The 17,037-nt window shown below is 38.6% G+C and overlaps 1 protein-coding gene across 2 annotated transcripts in view; it reads left to right on the forward strand.

The window, feature by feature from the left end:
- itgb8 (integrin, beta 8) overlaps positions 1–16,555 on the forward strand; it is a 28,311-nt gene extending 11,756 nt beyond the window's left edge. For both annotated transcript variants that reach the window (XM_017455140.3, XM_017455142.3), the window contains 10 exons: positions 2,453–2,611; positions 4,386–4,481; positions 4,619–4,708; positions 5,242–5,385; positions 6,171–6,573; positions 7,986–8,208; positions 8,723–8,826; positions 9,526–9,636; positions 11,948–12,108; positions 14,781–16,555. In XM_017455140.3, the coding sequence (XP_017310629.1) occupies positions 2,453–2,611; positions 4,386–4,481; positions 4,619–4,708; positions 5,242–5,385; positions 6,171–6,573; positions 7,986–8,208; positions 8,723–8,826; positions 9,526–9,636; positions 11,948–12,108; positions 14,781–14,906 (1,617 nt within the window). In that variant the 3' untranslated portion in view covers positions 14,907–16,555. The remainder of the gene's footprint in view (positions 1–2,452; positions 2,612–4,385; positions 4,482–4,618; positions 4,709–5,241; positions 5,386–6,170; positions 6,574–7,985; positions 8,209–8,722; positions 8,827–9,525; positions 9,637–11,947; positions 12,109–14,780) is intronic.
- Positions 16,556–17,037: the final 482 nt, after the last annotated feature.

Consider the following 17,037-nt stretch of genomic DNA (forward strand, 5'->3'; position numbering starts at 1 on the left):
CAGCTTTGAAATATTCAAGCAATAAATGATCAGCTTTCCTCAGGGTTTTGTGGTCTCTGTGCTGGATCAGCCAGAGGCACTTCTGAGGCAGCTTTGTGTTTACTTTAAGCTACATTGATACATTGCTAACACATAAACAGAAATTCTTCCCCTGAGAAAGTAGTTGTTTGTCATGTAAAGGAGTTGAAGACGGATGCAAATGCAGATAAGAGCTTTATTAAATGAGAGACAGGCAGACAAATCCAAATCGTGAAACATAGACGTAGTCATAAACAGGCAAAAGGTCAGGCATACGGGCATAAAGGCGGCAAAACAAGAATCGAAAACAAGAATCGAAAACAAGGGCTAGAACAAGATCAAAACTAGGACACAAAACACGACGACCAACGGCTTGGTATACGGAAAACACACCGCAAAGACTAGTGTTCAAACAGTCTCTTTTATGTGTGCTGTGATTGTGTGTGAGATTGGATGCAGGTGTGATTAGCATGATTAACATGAAAGTGAGCATTCTGGGAATTGCGGTCCATGGTGGCCATGTTTGTAGGCCGCAGTGTAGGATGGGAAATGTAGTCACTGGTTTGCTCTGACATGGCATCGTTTCTCTAAAAGTATCAATTATACAGATTTAGAGCTTTATTTCCAAAGGTGTTTGATTTAAGAATTCATGGAAGTGTTCTAGAAAAATAAGAGCGTCACATGAACATTTACTGATGCACCAACAACTGGCTATAGACTTCCATTATAAGTGAGATTGAAGTAAACAGGTTTTCCATTTTCTTTCTCACTACAGGCAAATATGTTATCATTTTTTGGCCATGGTAATCACACACATACACTACAAATGCTGTAGATAAGTAGGTAATTCTTTAATAGGCTCCGGTGATTAAATACCTAGTGTGTGTATACAGAAATGAGCTTAACTCAGCAGCAGGTTGGATAATTACTTGGGTTTTTTGGGAGGGGGAAATTGTACATGGAATTGTGTTAGTACAATAAAACCTTCATAATAACAGTTTTCATGTTGTGGTTGGCTGAACTGTTTCGGTTGGCTTGGAGGACACACAGTTACAAGTTAAATGCAAGTACTTCAATGGAAATCCCTTTTATTCTCGGCTTAAATGTTGACCAAAAAACACACAGAGTGTGTTTGTAGGCTGAGTTTATGTTTGTGCTTGGTTTTCCATTCTGGCTCCATTTTCAGGTCAGGCATTTAACCTAACGTCTCCATTGAAAACACGCCTAGATGGAATGCACTCCAGTACAAGGCCTGATCTGTGTCCAGAAACAAGTCCTTTTAAGTCTTAAGTTGTGATGGCTAAATTTCGACTGCCGTCACTGCACAAGCCTGCGAACAACGCATGGGAATGTGTGTTACACATCCCCCTCACAGAGAGCTAGTAAGGACATCATGCTACACATTGGGGGTCTGAGTCATTGTGTGTCACTGATGCTGAGATTGCTTTTTTAATGACATCATCAGGAGTGGCGCTTTCTTATTTGTTCTTCTGCATAAATGTGGGAGTGATTCAGGGCAGGAGTAAGGAGGAAGAAATTCATTTGTAGGCTGACTAGGCCTTTAATAACAAAGAAGCTTTTGTATCCACCTTTTGGGTTTTTTCCCCTGAATCACTATGATATGGATCGGATTTGACCTCTAATAAGCAGCAGACTTGTTCTCCTACAGCTCTCTGCATCACTTTCTGTCTCACTTTCGTACTAGTTACTGGAATAGAAAGTAGATATTAATGAACTACTTGTTTTAATGTGTGACTAATCCCATCTTCAATATGCACCTTGGATCTCTTTCATTCTCTGACTTCCTTTCTCTTTCTGTTTGCTCTGTGTAATGGCCTGCTCTTGCCACAGTGCTCGGCATATGAGCGTCATAGGAAGCAGTTGCACAACATCTGCCAGGGGTTCCTACATGCTTCTAAAAGTAAAGCTTAGTTTTTTAAATAAATCACCGTTTTTGTAATGAATGGTGTTGCGTGTACAGGCTATGCAGGCTTGCTGGATCTTGCTCTGACATAATGCCTGCTTTTAAACACGAACACAGGAGCTAAACAGCTTTCATAACCATACACAGGGTTCACATTCTTAACTCTGGAGTTATACAATACTGTTAACCTACAGATGACACGTCATAGGTGTCAACATTCAGCCATTTGTCGAATCCTGCAACTTCTCATAAGTTAGAATAAGATTTTTTTTTGTGTGTGTTTTTATGGTAATGTGTGCTGAGAAGCAGGACAAGCATGCGTAATAATTCATATTCAAAAACCACATGCAAGAGCCGAAAACCAGATCAAATAGGGGGAAACAAGAAAACAAGGCCTGGACATACTCAAAACAAGTATGCATGTTAAGACTTTAAGGGACTATAATAAAAGCAGACTGAACACAGATACTTTTAGAAAGACAGTTCTATGCTCGTTTATCATTTTTGCAGAAAGACATTGGCTGGCGACCTGAGGCTAAGCACCTGCTATTGGTCATGACCGATCAGCCATCTCATCTGGCACTGGATAGCAAACTGGCAGGCATCGTGGTGCCCCATGACGGGCACTGTCACCTAGAAGACGGCATTTATTCCCAGTCCGCCTACATGGTAATCAAACACACTACATAAACAATTCTACACAATTATAACACTAAAGCCATGCGATATGATAGTATAAAATTTATATTGTTGCTGTAAACCTTTCTGAGGTACAGTTGAATGCAAAGGTTTGCACACTCTTAGGACAAGATGAAATAGAAAAGAAATTCGGTTAATATCAACATTTCATGTGTTCGCAGATTTTCCATAATTGTCACAAGTAACAAAAATGCATTATAAATACTAAGAGTGCAAAAAAAAAAAATTATATTAGTTCATAAAAGTTTTGTTCTACCTTTCAGAATATATTTATTATAAATTCTAAAACCCCAGCCCCCAACATTATAACTGCCACACTTTTTTGAGCCTCTGGCTTATATAACTTGGAATATTAACCTTTATTTATATTATTTCACATTCATTTTCGGCTACTTTTGCTGTCTCATTTGGATTGTTGTCTTGTTGTAGGATATACCCACATGGTGTTACATCCAGAAACCATGCAGGCTTTTGCTCTAAACTGTATTTAGTATTGCTTGTTTTTTAATTAATTTAGTCAATTTTAAAATAAAGTATAATTGACATTATAGTTTTTCACAGGTTATCTTTCATGTACCCTAAAAAATGTTTTCAAGCATCTCAGAGGTGCCGACATCTGTGGTTTAACCGTAGCATTTATTATTTTTGAGTGCTTGCTATGGCGCTACCGGAAGAATTTGGCCAACATGAAAGGACGTGGGACGTTAAAGATACACATTCGGCTCTCGTATAGGTTACTTTTGCTTCATGTAGATTTTTCATGGGTGATCTCTGACCTGTGAATTCGCCCGTCTTGGGCCGTTTCTCAATATGCGTTCTTATGCAATCTTGCGTCCTTATGAACTCTGTCTACTTCATCATCTACACCTGTAATTTTAACATCTTTTTAACGACAATAATCTAAATAAATCAAAATATGCATCTAAAAAGAATCATTTTGATACATGATTTAGATTGAGCTATATATGAGGTTGTTGAAAAGTCGAATTTATCCCTCAGAAATATTTTAATTAAACTATGCTAGCTTCCATCCTGAGGCAACAGTAAACTCGTTATCTTAGTTTCTAGTTAACATGAGGCCGCAGTTGCAAACAGTGAGCTTACTACATTAAAACATGCTTAATTAACGTAAATCTAGAGTATTAACCAGATGAAACATATTACTTAGGGAGCACTGAAGAGTTGAGGACCCTGTCCCACTACTAGAAATGTGCTGGGATGGTCCATTATACAACAGGAAGCACATCTCAGTTCTCGCAAAGATGCGTTCTATGTCCCTTTGTCCTTCCGAGTTCGTTCTTCCAAGGTAGCCTGGCAAGACCGGTCTTCAGAAGAACGGTTCGGCAAGACGATTCTTTGCGTTCTTAGACTTGAGAAACAGCCTTGGTCTTTTGAGCTAATAGAAAACAAGAAGGCGGGGCTATCTCTTTAGTCGATAAAAATGGAGGAAGGAGGTGTTTATTATTAAGTATTGGACACAGTGGACTTGTTAGTTTGTTATTGTTGTTTGGCATACATCTTTAAAAAAAAACAGCCATCTTATGCACCTAAATACATGTGGGGTTTTGTTGTAAATTTATCTGTCTTCTGGAATTTTTAACGTTAGCATTATCAGCACCTCTGCATCATGATATTTCTGCTATATTACTTTATCCTAATATGTTAAGAGCCATTGGTTGTATTTAAGATCTTATTAAGTTTAGTTTTTTTTAGAAATGCTCATTTTCCTCTTGGTCTCCTTCAGGAGCATCCAACCATCGGGCAGCTGGCAGAGAAGCTTCTAGAAAACAGCATTTACTCCATATTTGCTGTGAATCAGATGCAATATAAGTGGTATGAGGTAATTTCTGACAAATGAAAATGAATCCTGTCTTTATTAGGTAACCTTGTGGCTCACAGCAGGTGAAGATATCGAGTGACTCTCTCTCTCTCTCTCTCTCTCTCTCTCTCTCTCTCGTGTCTCTTTTGTGTGAAAAGGATTTGGTGCCTATTCTTCCAGGTACTTACCTGGGCAGGCTACTTCCCAAAGCCTCTAATCTTACAAACCTTGTGGTTGATGCATACAAGGTAAGAACCTCCATCCTTTCAGTTTCTGTTTGACTCATTGTGACTTGAATTTTCAATTGGAGCTGCTCATTAAACATCTACAGAGAACCAGCCCTTTTATTTATCATCACCCAGTCAGTGCTTTCCTTTGGGATTTACTGATAAGGCTGCTCATGGGTGCACATAAATAATGTTCAGTGCTTTTCTGTCTGACTCAGAGTCAGTTGAAAAACACCAGCAGGGGAGCTGAGGTGGAAACGGGGATTTTGCACTGGCATTCAGCAGGGCAAATGCATTAAACCAAGTGGGGTTACAACAATCTATTGTTCATCCTTCCCGAATGGATAGAATCCACAAATTGTGCTGAACACAGGCCTGCATTATGATTGTCCTGAATTGCCGCAGTGACGCTGCACCACGTCTCACTCAGCCACCAACTATTTTTAGAGCTTCTGTTTTTAACATGCATTTAAAAAGCCTGATTATAGGTTAGAATAATGGTGACTCTCACACTGACACTGTGCTGCATGTCTGTCTCACATTCCCTTTTTCAGAAACTCCTATCAGATGTCGGAGTGGAGGTGGAGGTCGAGGACAGAGAAGCACACAGATTCTGGGTCAGTGTAACAGCAGTTTGCCCAAATGGATCCACTGCGGCAGGAAGCAGCAAATGCACCAACGTTCAACCCGGGCAAAAAGTACGGGAAACTCCTTGAATTGTTAAAAGAATACTGGATGTTGTATAACTGTAAGAGCCATGTTTTTGTTTTCTTCTTCTCAAGACCTTCCTTGTTCCGACTGCTGGAGCACTTGACAAAAGCCCCTTCACACCACAGGCACTAGAGACCTCTATCTAGTGCTTTTGATAGCCAATCTGTATTTTTTTGATATGCTGTGTGTGTGTATGTGTATTTCAAGGTTCTGAGGGAGAATAGTGTGTACTTGAGAAGGCGATTGCGCAGTGCTCAGCGGATTATGACCATCTTGTTTACAGGAAACAGCTCAATATGCAGAGCCCATGTGACCTTTATATAATACAAGCTAGCAATTTGAGAAACATGACATTTAATCTGAAACTAACTGTGTTACTGTGTTTGGCTGTAACTTAGTTTATATATAATATATATATTTTTAATTGAACTTCCTCTATTGTAAGTGGTAAATTGTGCCCTTTATGTGCAAGTTCATTCAGCTGCCTAAAAATTTTGATGAAATCATTTGAAACTGACATTTTACCAAGAAATATTTGCAGATAAAGACCCTTCCACATGCCATTAACTTGTCTCTTCTAACTACATCTAAACTATGCGATCTAGTTCCCCTAAACTATGTGATCCAGTATTTTCCTCAGCTGACAAAAGCTTAATTATTAGCAGATGTGTTAAATCAGAAACAGAAAGCACCACACTTATTCCAGGACTGGAAATGTAAAACATTTCCCTCATAAAGATTCCACTCTTATCTTGATTTGTCCTTCCTCAAGGTCTTCTTCAACATCACAGTGGGAATGCGAGCATGCCCAGAAAAGGATGATGCACTGCAGAAAGAAAATGAGCCTGAGGTGATGTTGGTGGTGAGACCTGTGGGATTTAACGAATCCATGACTGTGCGAGTGCGGCAGGCCTGTGTATGTAGCTGTGGTGGGGCAGGACCTTGCAATGACAATCCAGAAACTTCCCTCTGTGTGTCTGGAGACGATCCAGGAGTTGAGGGGAGTTTGATGGACAGCTGCCGAGATGTGAAGACAGGCCTGATGTGTAGCGGCAGGGGAACATGTGTGTGCGGGGCGTGTGTGTGTGACCTGAGCAGCCTTGGGACCATCTACGGAAAGTTCTGCGAGAAGGACGACTTCTCCTGTCCCAATGAGAGGGGTCTAATGTGTGGAGGTGTGTATATGTGTGTGTAAACACAATATTGCAAAAACAATGCCAAGAGTAGGCCTTTTAACACTGCACAAAGTACCAGAGGTTTTGGCTTCTTCAAACTGGTCCACTGTCAAAGGCTCTGTTTCTACACTTTTTGTACCTACACAAAACAGATACCAGCAGGAAATGTTGGTGTTTATTGATGGTGCTAACACTACTCAACGTTGTGGCTTGGTTAGTCATACCACATAACCTTGTGTCTATTTACACCAGAGTGACACTAGCATTAGCCACCACCATCCCTTACTTTCACTTCTCTAAGCTAGTTTACCTAAGCTAGCCATATTTAAACACAGCACTTTGCTAGCATCACCGATCTTGCTAGTTAGCTTAGCCAATGCCACCGGTCCAGCTTTAGCTAATTTATTCTAGTTGCTATTCTTGAGCAAGGCTTTATTCCCTCTCTGCTTCAGGGGCGCTGTATCATGACTGACCATGCACTCTGCCCATAGCTTCATAACAAGCTAGGATATATGAAGAAATAAAATACACGGTCTTTTACCATACCGTATACATGACCATAAAGACTATCTTGATTTAACAAGCTAGCTAATGTTAGGCTAACTATTATATTGTGTAATTATAACCAGCATCCATCGTTGCTAGCAAGCTAGTGTTAAGCTAACTACTGGGCTTTTTCACTTAACAAGTTAAGTTTGCTAGGAATTGATCTAACCTCAAGCTAATTACCTATCTGTTAAATTAATTGATTGTATAAAGAAAATAGTAGCCAGGCATGCTAGCAGGCTAGCTAGTACAGGTTCAGGATTATTGGTGCTATTGTTTTTATCCTGTAATTTTAACAAACACAGCACTACTGAGCAAAAAACTACTTCTATATTAATATCATATAGGGTGTTTGGGGGTTCATACGTGATATTTAGTGTTTTACTTACAATGAGTTTAATTTTAAAATGTCTCATGTTTAAAAACGTTTAATTTTGTCACATATTTTTTTTCTTGTCGTCTTATCGCTGAACAAATATATATATATATATTTTTAAAAAGCTTAATTTCAGTTGATATAGACAACCAGATGACCAGATGAGTCAAAAAAACAACGTTATCCCAAGCACATCTTTCTTGTTGCACTTGGCCATGTGCCAAAATGATGACGTAGCCACGTTTACTGTCATCACTATGACCCTTACATTGGTGGAAAATAAACAAGAAGAAGAAACTGTTTCCTGTTTGGCCGGTTCTTGTTTTTGCATGTACCCAGTATGTGTTTCTCACAGCCTACAACTAGTGATCATTACAGTTAACAAATAAGAAACTTCAGTGTCATATGTGACAAGTTCATAAAGTGATAACTCCCTCAATCCCTATGTGTGTGTGTGTGTGTGTGTGTGTGTGTGTGTTTGTGATATCAGGACATGGCCAGTGCATCGCAGGGGAATGCTCATGTCAGCCTGGCTGGATGGGTGAGAGTTGTGGCTGCCCTGTCTCCACAGAAAGCTGCGTTTTGTCTGATGGCTTGATGTGCAGCGGGCACGGAAAGTGTGTCTGTGGCAAGTGTGTGTGTGATCACCCCCGACGCTCTGGAGCGTTCTGTGAGAAGTGTGCCACCTGTGTAAACTCCTGTCAGTCACACTGGTAAAAATCTTTTACTTTCTTTTTTACTTTTGATTCTTCCTGCAGGCCATTCCGGCCCTCGACCAGGACGCCTAGGACTGTTTATTCATACACATGCAAATACATACCTTGGATTTCTTTGCACAACACCCAAACATTCAATACGTCAGTACACATGGCATATTCCATATTTATAAATATTAATATTATATTGCTAGCTTTTCCGCTGCAACTACCCCAGCTCGATGATGCACAGCATTGTATTGCACACTTTATACCACCTACAGTTCGTAAATTCTTTGCTGTCTATCTTTTATATTTATATTTTTATATTTCTACGTAAGTAAATTCTGTTTTTCTGTACATTCTGTTTTATTCCAGCAGAAAAGTATTTCACTGCATGTCGTACATTCTGTGTGTGTGTGTGACCGATAAAATCTGGCTGGATTTGATTCTGTTTTTGTTGTTTGCCTTGAAATGACCATAATTCATTTTCTCACTGAGTCTCTTACTCTTTTCCTTCTCACTGTCTCAGGAGTTGTGTGGACTGCCACCTGTCTAAAGGCTTCGCAGCAAACGATACACAGCAATGCAACAGAAGTTGCACTTCACTGGTGGCCTATGTTGATGACATTACTGGTAAGTCAGTGTAATGAAGGTTGTATAGCGCTTGGGAATCTGTGTCATCTCTCATTGATCCACCATACTGTCTGGACATTTGCTTACATTCAGAGTTCACACAGAGCATGATGTCATGAGAGCCGTGGCTTGGTTTGGACGTGACGTAATACTGCATGACATCATCAGGAAGTGCTCAAAAGACAAAGGAATAAGCACTAGACTAAATCAAAGAAATACTGAGCTACACGTTATGACACATTGTCCATGAATAACTGTTTTCTCAGATTTGGGATTTCCCTTTTGGTAAACAGTAAAAACTGAAAATTTAACAAGAAGGGAAAATCATTGGATAAGTCACTATCGGTTCTCTGTGGCTTTAATGCCTCACATTTGGCTTTAACCACTAAAGGCTGACATATTTCTGTTAAATAGTAGCTATGAAAATCCATAAATGAAGACCAGGGGAATTCTGGAAGTATTGCATTTACAATTGTGTGCAACTGACAGCTAGTCACATAACTGTGTAGTATACCACATGATGATTATCGCATACTACATTCAATTCTGAATGTGTGTAGTGTCAGTACATACAGTATACAGTCTTATAGTAGTATACAGTATAAGTATGGCATTTGGAACACAGCCAATGGGCATCAAGAACATATGAAAAATGAGTCAGGTGAAATTTAACTACATAGAGTTCTCCGTCTCGTGCAGAGCTGATCAGAGGGAAGTACTGTCTGTACCACAGCAGGGAGCAGTGCGTCATCAGGTTCCATGTGGACATGGCCTCACACGGACCACAGCTACAGATTAGCAGGCATGCTGGTAAAGCTTGGAGCTACAAACACACATGCAAACTCTCTCTCTCTCTCTTCCTCTCTCTCATATTCCGATCCATTCTGAAAGCATGACATTCACTGCCAACACACATCTGATCTTCCTTTCTGTTCTCATCACACACTCATATTGTGATGATTATGGTGTCATTGTGATGTCTGGATCTTGGACTGTGTGTGAGTTGTGGAGGTGGTGTTGTTTGTAATACTTTTCTTTTCTGCTGTCTCATGGTGTTTCACCTCCAAATGTCACAGAGGCTGCGTTCATACCCTGACTTTGAGGTGATCAGACAGTGCAGGCCTTTGTGTGTGTGTGTGTGTGTGTGTGCATGTGCATGTGCATCCCTGTCCCCTCTTGATAAGGTCAGCATTCCCCGCTTTCCCTCTCCCTGTCCCCACTGTCCCCAGATCACCATGGCAACGTGCTGAAATGTCAATACACTACTTTAGCCTCTTTGTATGTGGAGTAGTGGCTCGATGCCAAGCCTGCTGGATTTCACAATCGCTGATAATGCAGCTGACAGCAGCTGATGATCTATAAATGGCTGAAATTTACTGTGCTCCAGCAGTTGCTGTCAGCGTCTTGGTTTCTGCTCAATCCAGCTCGTTTCACATTGCTACAAAGTCCACGGGTCTTCACTGTCCAGCTGTTCCTGACGTCTTCACTGATGATATAATAAACATGTGCTTGTTTTCAGTGTGCTACTTGTGAATGGATTTAAGTTCTGGCAATCGGCTTCCCTTTCTTAGTTCTTGGGTCTGCATCAAAATGGAGGTCATAGTTTCCGAGGGTTTTTCTCCGTTGTTAAACTATGTCACTTCCAAGGACAAACTGATTAGAAGTGTTCTTGCTGTTGCAACAGAATAATCAAATCAGAGTTACTGTTATGACCACAAAGGTCACCATTATGTATTAGAACAAGTGCAATAATATAAACGGTTATGTTAATTAATATCAATATATCGGTCACGTTACAGCCGGAACTACTGTCTGAGCCATACAAAACCTTCTGACCAATCAGATTCGAGGATTCAACCTCACTGCATTATAACATTAATTCGATCGTACATTGAATGTTGTGGAACGTCTTAAAACATGTTATTTCCCGTTATTGTCACATAATCCAGGTAATGAAGGTTAGGACGGATGCAAATGCAGATAAGAGTTTATTGAGTGAGAGACAGGCAGATAAATCCAAAACACGAGACAATAACGAGGTCAAGAAACAGGCAAAGGGTCAGGGGATTGGCAAACAGGCATAAACTGCGCAAGACTAGAATCGAAAACGAGAAACAAGAACAAGATCAATGAGCATGAATCAAAACAAGGAACAAGGTACAAACACTTGGTAATGTGATAACACTCAACACTACGCGAAGTGCAGAGAGACACAAGGAGTTCAAATGAAAAAAGTAATCAGGGGTGAAACACAAGACAGCTGAAAACACCCAATGACAATACAGGGGCGGAGACAGGACATAAACCATAACAAAAGAACGTGTCGAAAGTAAACAAAGTCAATGCCACAGAAGCCTCAAAAGCGTGCATTCGCTAAGAGCTCGCGGTTTGGGTTTCCGAGCACGCTGCATGCTACACCGCTAGCTCAATGGGAAATCGTGATAGTTATTGCTTAAGCTATAGCAGCTATAAAGTGTTGGTCTCTCACTGGATTCTCTTCCTTTCTCTCTCTTGAATCTAATAAAACTTGTCCGTTTACTGAGAAAACATAAAGCTGTCCAACACTGGAAAGTCCAAGACTTTCCTGTGTTGGAATACTTATGTTCCAGCTTTATGTCTGACAGATACAAAGTTCTGACACCAGAGACTGAAATATTAAATAAATGAAACGGAAAATAAATAAAAATTTCACCAAATCTATGACTGCACATATGATTTGATCCATTTATCTGGAGCATCTATTACAAGTCCCAGTGTAAGATGTTGCTATAGAAACATTTACATATCGGAACAAGCATATCAGTAGGAACGTTTCAGCCAGCATTACTGTTAGATCTGTTGTTATAGACCTTCTGACCATTCAGAATTGAGCATTCAGCATCGCTGTGCTATACATCTGACAAAAAAAAAAAATCATTATTATTAATCATCATTGCCTCCTTTTGATTGTTTTCTTCTTAGACACATATGCTTGTTATATTTAATATCATTATCTTTATGATTATTGTGCTAAACAATACTGCAGAGAGAAAGCATTATCATGTCGTTAGCATGTATATTTGATTTGATCAGACTGGTGATATTGAATTATTTTTGAATTATTTTTACTCTGTTTCCTCAGAGTGTGTGTTCAGCCACCGGTACTTTAAAACCTTCCTCAGTGTTTTCCTCCTCACCGTAGTTCTGGGTCTGGGAATCCTGGCTGTAGTGCGTTTACTGCTCCGCACCCAGAACTGGTCGCTGAGGGGACACGTCATGGAGCAGTTTGACGACAGCAATAAGGTGTGTGTTTGTGTGGTATGGGGAAGTGAGAGAGAATGAGTTGGCTGATGAAAATTATGATTATTAAAACCTGAAATTATGTTTGCTGCTTTTTAAATATATCCCGTAGTATAGTTAGGTATGGATAAGAAAGTGTGCTAAGGATTGCACAGTCAAGAACTTCTATATTTTGATAAACATAGAGATGTAAATGATTTAAGTCTCTCTCTGTTTTTAGTTGATTGCTTATTTTAGGTCATTATTGCAAATAAAATTCGAACTAAAATGGCAAAAACAATATAAACTGAAAGAAAAATCATACAAAATTTAAATACACAAAAAAAAGGCTACTAGATTGAAGCAATCTGAAGGAAATGAATGCATTTATTCAACAGTGCTGTTGAGATCTCAAATCTGATTGGTCAGAAGGTGCTAATTAATCTTCTGTAACAGCAGCTCTGACAGTAGTTCCAGCTGTAATTCAAATCACAGGTTTATATGAATGCGCTCATTTTAATACTTTATAGTTTCTATAGTAACAGCTAATGCATAGAGACTGATACACATAAACTAAGCCTAATAATAATTGGCGTAAAAACAGTTTTTCTGTAAGGTAATGTTTATTTAACATTTACGGAAATAGTCTCCAGCTTTGTAACAGTAACTGTAACCACCAGTCTTCAGAACAGAGGATGTTTCAGTTTTGTGGTTTCCCGTTAAACAAGCTGCATTTTTTTTTTTTTTTTTTTTTTAGCTTTTATTAACTACAAGAGAAAGTGTGGGACTGTTTGTAGCTGGTATTATGCCAGCCCTAACAGGAAGTAATTTGTCTTGCAGGCATTCCAACATTAAATGTAACAATAAATAGTTAAAGTTTTGACGTGATTGATTAATAAATAAATAAATAACTGGAATCAACTGGCAAATTGCTGTGTTATAAGTGAAATAAAACACATCAGGGTATGCTGTTTTAGTAAAAAACTCAACTTCAGGGTGGTAATAGATACTGGATACATTGGGCTGCTTCGCACCGCCATGTTGATGATTATTTTCCTAAAACAGCGTGCCCTGACGTGTTTTATTCCTTACATAATGTATGATTATTAATAAGCCTAATAAGTGATAGAACTGTAACATCCAGTGTCTTAGCGACATCTCTACAAGTGGGATCCAATCTGAAAAAAAATCTAGAATTGCTATCATTGTTTATTGTATTTATGTTTAATGTATATCATCATACAACCCCAATTCTAATGTAAATCAATGTAAATAAAAACAGAATGCAGTGATTTTCAAATCTCATAAACCCATATGTTATTCAAAATAGAACATAGAAAGCATATAGAATGTTTAAACTGAGGACATGTATCATTTTAAGAAAAAAAATAAGGTTATTTTGAATTTCATGGCTGCAACACGTCTCAAAAACGTTGGGACGGAGGCAACAAAAGGCTGGAAAAGTAAGTGTTACTAAAAAGAAACAGCTGGAGGTTAATTGGGAACAGGTCAGTAACATGATTGGTATAAAAAGAGTATCTTAAAGAGGCAGAGTCTCTCAGAATTAAAGATGGGCAGAGGTTCACCAATCTGCAAAAAAACTGCGTCCACTATTTTGGAACAATTTCAGAATAATGTTCCACAATGTAAAATTGCGAAGACTATGAATATCTCATCATTCACAGTACATAATATCATCAAAGGATTCAGAGAATCTGGAGAAATCTCTGTGTGCAATGGACAAGGGTGAAAATCAATACTGTATGCCTGTGATCTTCGGGCCCTCAGGCGGCACTACATTAAGAACAGGCATGATTCTGTAATGGAAAACACTGCATGGGCTCAGAAACACCTCCAGAACTCATCGTCTGTGAACACAGTTCGCCGTGCCATCTACAAATGCTGGTTAAAGCTCTATCATGCAAAGAAGAAGCCATGATCCAGAAACACCGCAGTCTTCTCTGGGCCAAAGCTCATTTAAAATGGACCGAGGCAAAGTGGAAAACTGTTCTGTGGTCAGACGAATTGAAATGTTTAATTCTTTTTGGAAACCATGGACGCCACGTCCTCTAAACTAAAGAGGAGAGGGACCATCCGGCTTTTTATCAGCGCTCAGTTCAAAAGCCTGCATCTCTGATGGTATGGAAGTGCATTAGTGCCTATGGAATGGGCAGCTTGCACATCTGGAAAGGCAGCATCAATTAGAGCAAGATACGCTTCCATCCAGATTCCATCCCATATTTACTTCTGAGAGACTCTGCCTCTAAGATACTCTTTTTATACCCAATCATGTTACTGACCTGTTCCCAATTAACCTCCAGCTGTTTCTTTTTAGTAACACTTACTTTTCCAGCCTTTTGTTGCCCCCATCACAACCCTTTTGAGACGTATTGTAGCCATCAAATTCAATATGACCTTATTAAAAATAGTACATTTCCTCAGTTTAAACATTCTATATGTTTTCTATGTTCTATTGTGAATAACATATGGGTTCATGAGATTTGCAAATCATTGCATTCTGTTTTTATTTACATTTATTTACATTTTACACAGCATTTTTTTACATTTTACCTGGACCACATTTGAACCTACATATACGTTTATGCATATGTCACATACACTTGTACCATCCATGTCTTGTCCAAACTGCTTACATGCATGTGTAGCTGAATTATCTGAATTATTTTGTGTCACAGAACCTGTCATATGCACCCACCCCCAGTGAGAAGACGATAACCTACAGGCGGGACTGTCTCCCTGACCGGCCCATGGAGATGCACGTTCATGTTCACAAAATGCCCCTGCACGACATCTTTCCATGACAGGCAGAGAACAAGAAAGAAAGGAGGTGAACAAGAGCAATAAGCAAATGAATGCACACTTGTTTTCCTAAAACACACTCCATGGGGTTATTTTTGTGTGTGTTTTTTTTGTGTTTGTGGTTTTTGAGTTGATTTCACTCCTTTTGCATGAAGTGGAAATTTATCTGGGTCTCTCTGGTACTTATGGTACTTTATATAACTTATACAGCCTCTGCTATAAAGTGACATCTGCCTGTTTATGTTATTGTACGCCTGTGTGACAGGCAAAGGTACTGGATCTGGGTTTTAAATTAACTTTAAAAAATTGTTTTATTTAAGTTTATACTGTTTATTTAAGTCAGTTTGTCGCAATGTAACACTACCATTTTTTCCCGCACCACTACGTCACAGCCATAGCAGACCTCAAGTTTAAGCCAGTTCCTTTTTTAATGGATGGTGTTAGACTGCCACTTAGTGGATGATATAGACATGACCAAGAAATGCTTTGATTTACAATTAAGTGGCATGTTCAGTAGGTACTTCATATTGGTATGGATCACTGGTTCCCGACCGTGGACCAAGACAACGCCTTTCATGCATGCTTGAGTGTTTTCCCTGTTCTAACACACCCACGTCAGCATATTAGTTGAAGTGGGTGTGTTAAAGAAGACAATACAAAGTTGGACAGGGGGCTCTCCAGAACCACAGCTGGAAACAGGTGTTAAATAAAAGTATGTGATTTCTATGAGTCCTCATTTAACCAATTGTATAGTTACTATATGTATGTAAATATATGTTGTACTATATCTATGGAGAGCATTTGAATCAGATCTAGTGTACAGAGATGAGTACGTCATACTTACAGTAATTACTGCACTTTGTCTATCTCAAATAATATTTTACTTTGAGATTTGCTGTCAAAACTGGAATTTTACTGTATGGGTGGTTCATGTCGTGTCTTTGTTCCTCACTTGGGTTACTGTATTTCTTAAGAGATGTGTGTGTGTGTGTGTGTGTGTGTGTGTGTGTGTGTGTGTGTGTGTGTGTGTGTGTGTGTTTGTTTGCAAATGTGAATTGCCAAGTGAGTTGCACTTGTGTGCATCAAACTACTGAAGTTCAGCGATGCTCCTTCTCCATGATTTGACGCAGTCCTGATACAGAGTCGAGGTCTGTTGGATGTTCCAATTTTTCCTTTCCCATAAACTAGTTTAAACACTGTTTACAATCAAACCTTCCAACACTAAGAAGTTTATTTATTAACTTGATATCTTTTATTTTTGTTAGTAATAGATTTGACTTTTGACTGCTCTGTAGAATGTTGCTGTTAAGAAATTAACTGCTATTAGTGCATATTTCTCATGCACTATTAATATGTGTAGTTTTGTATTTGTATATGTAGGTCCTAAAACACTAAATAAGTAGATTTGTGATTTTTACTTGAACACAATACAACCATTGATAGTCTGTGTGGCAGCCAGATCACTGAATAATTGGGCATTAGTACTGTTCAAAACATTGTAGTGTTTGTCTGTTGTTGTTTTTATTTGATTTTACATGCCTTGATTCAATAAAAATCCCATCCCTTGCATTGTTTTTTTTTTTTTTTTTTTTTTTTTTTTTGCTATTTCATGTTTTCAGTGCTTGCGTATTAATAAAGATAGATGACCTGATTTTCATCAACAGTGTATCACTTCTTGAAAGACGCTATTAGCAGACCTTGTGTAATAAAATGGCCTGATTATTGTTAATACAAAGATTAGTATTGAAATATTTTGCACATTTAGGTCAAAAATGTCAACTTCATTACTTACAGTGCGGTAACACAGTATTTACCCCATCCTGATTTCTTTTGTTTTTGCTTATATCTCATACGAAATAGTTTTAGATCTTCAAACAAAATACAACATAGAACAAAGGCAACCTGAGTAAACACAGAATACTTTATTTATTTATTTATTTATTTATTTATTGAAGAAGAAAAAAAGTTATCCAACACATATCAACAATATGAAAAACGAATTGCCCCCTTAAATTTAAAATCTGGTTGTGCCACCTTTAGCAGCAATAATTGCAACCAAACTCTTCCGATAACTAGAGACCAGACTATATATATATATATATATATATATATATATATATATATATATATATA

Source organism: Ictalurus punctatus, chromosome 24 (assembly GCF_001660625.3).
Source record: "Ictalurus punctatus breed USDA103 chromosome 24, Coco_2.0, whole genome shotgun sequence".
NCBI lineage: Eukaryota > Metazoa > Chordata > Actinopteri > Siluriformes > Ictaluridae > Ictalurus > Ictalurus punctatus.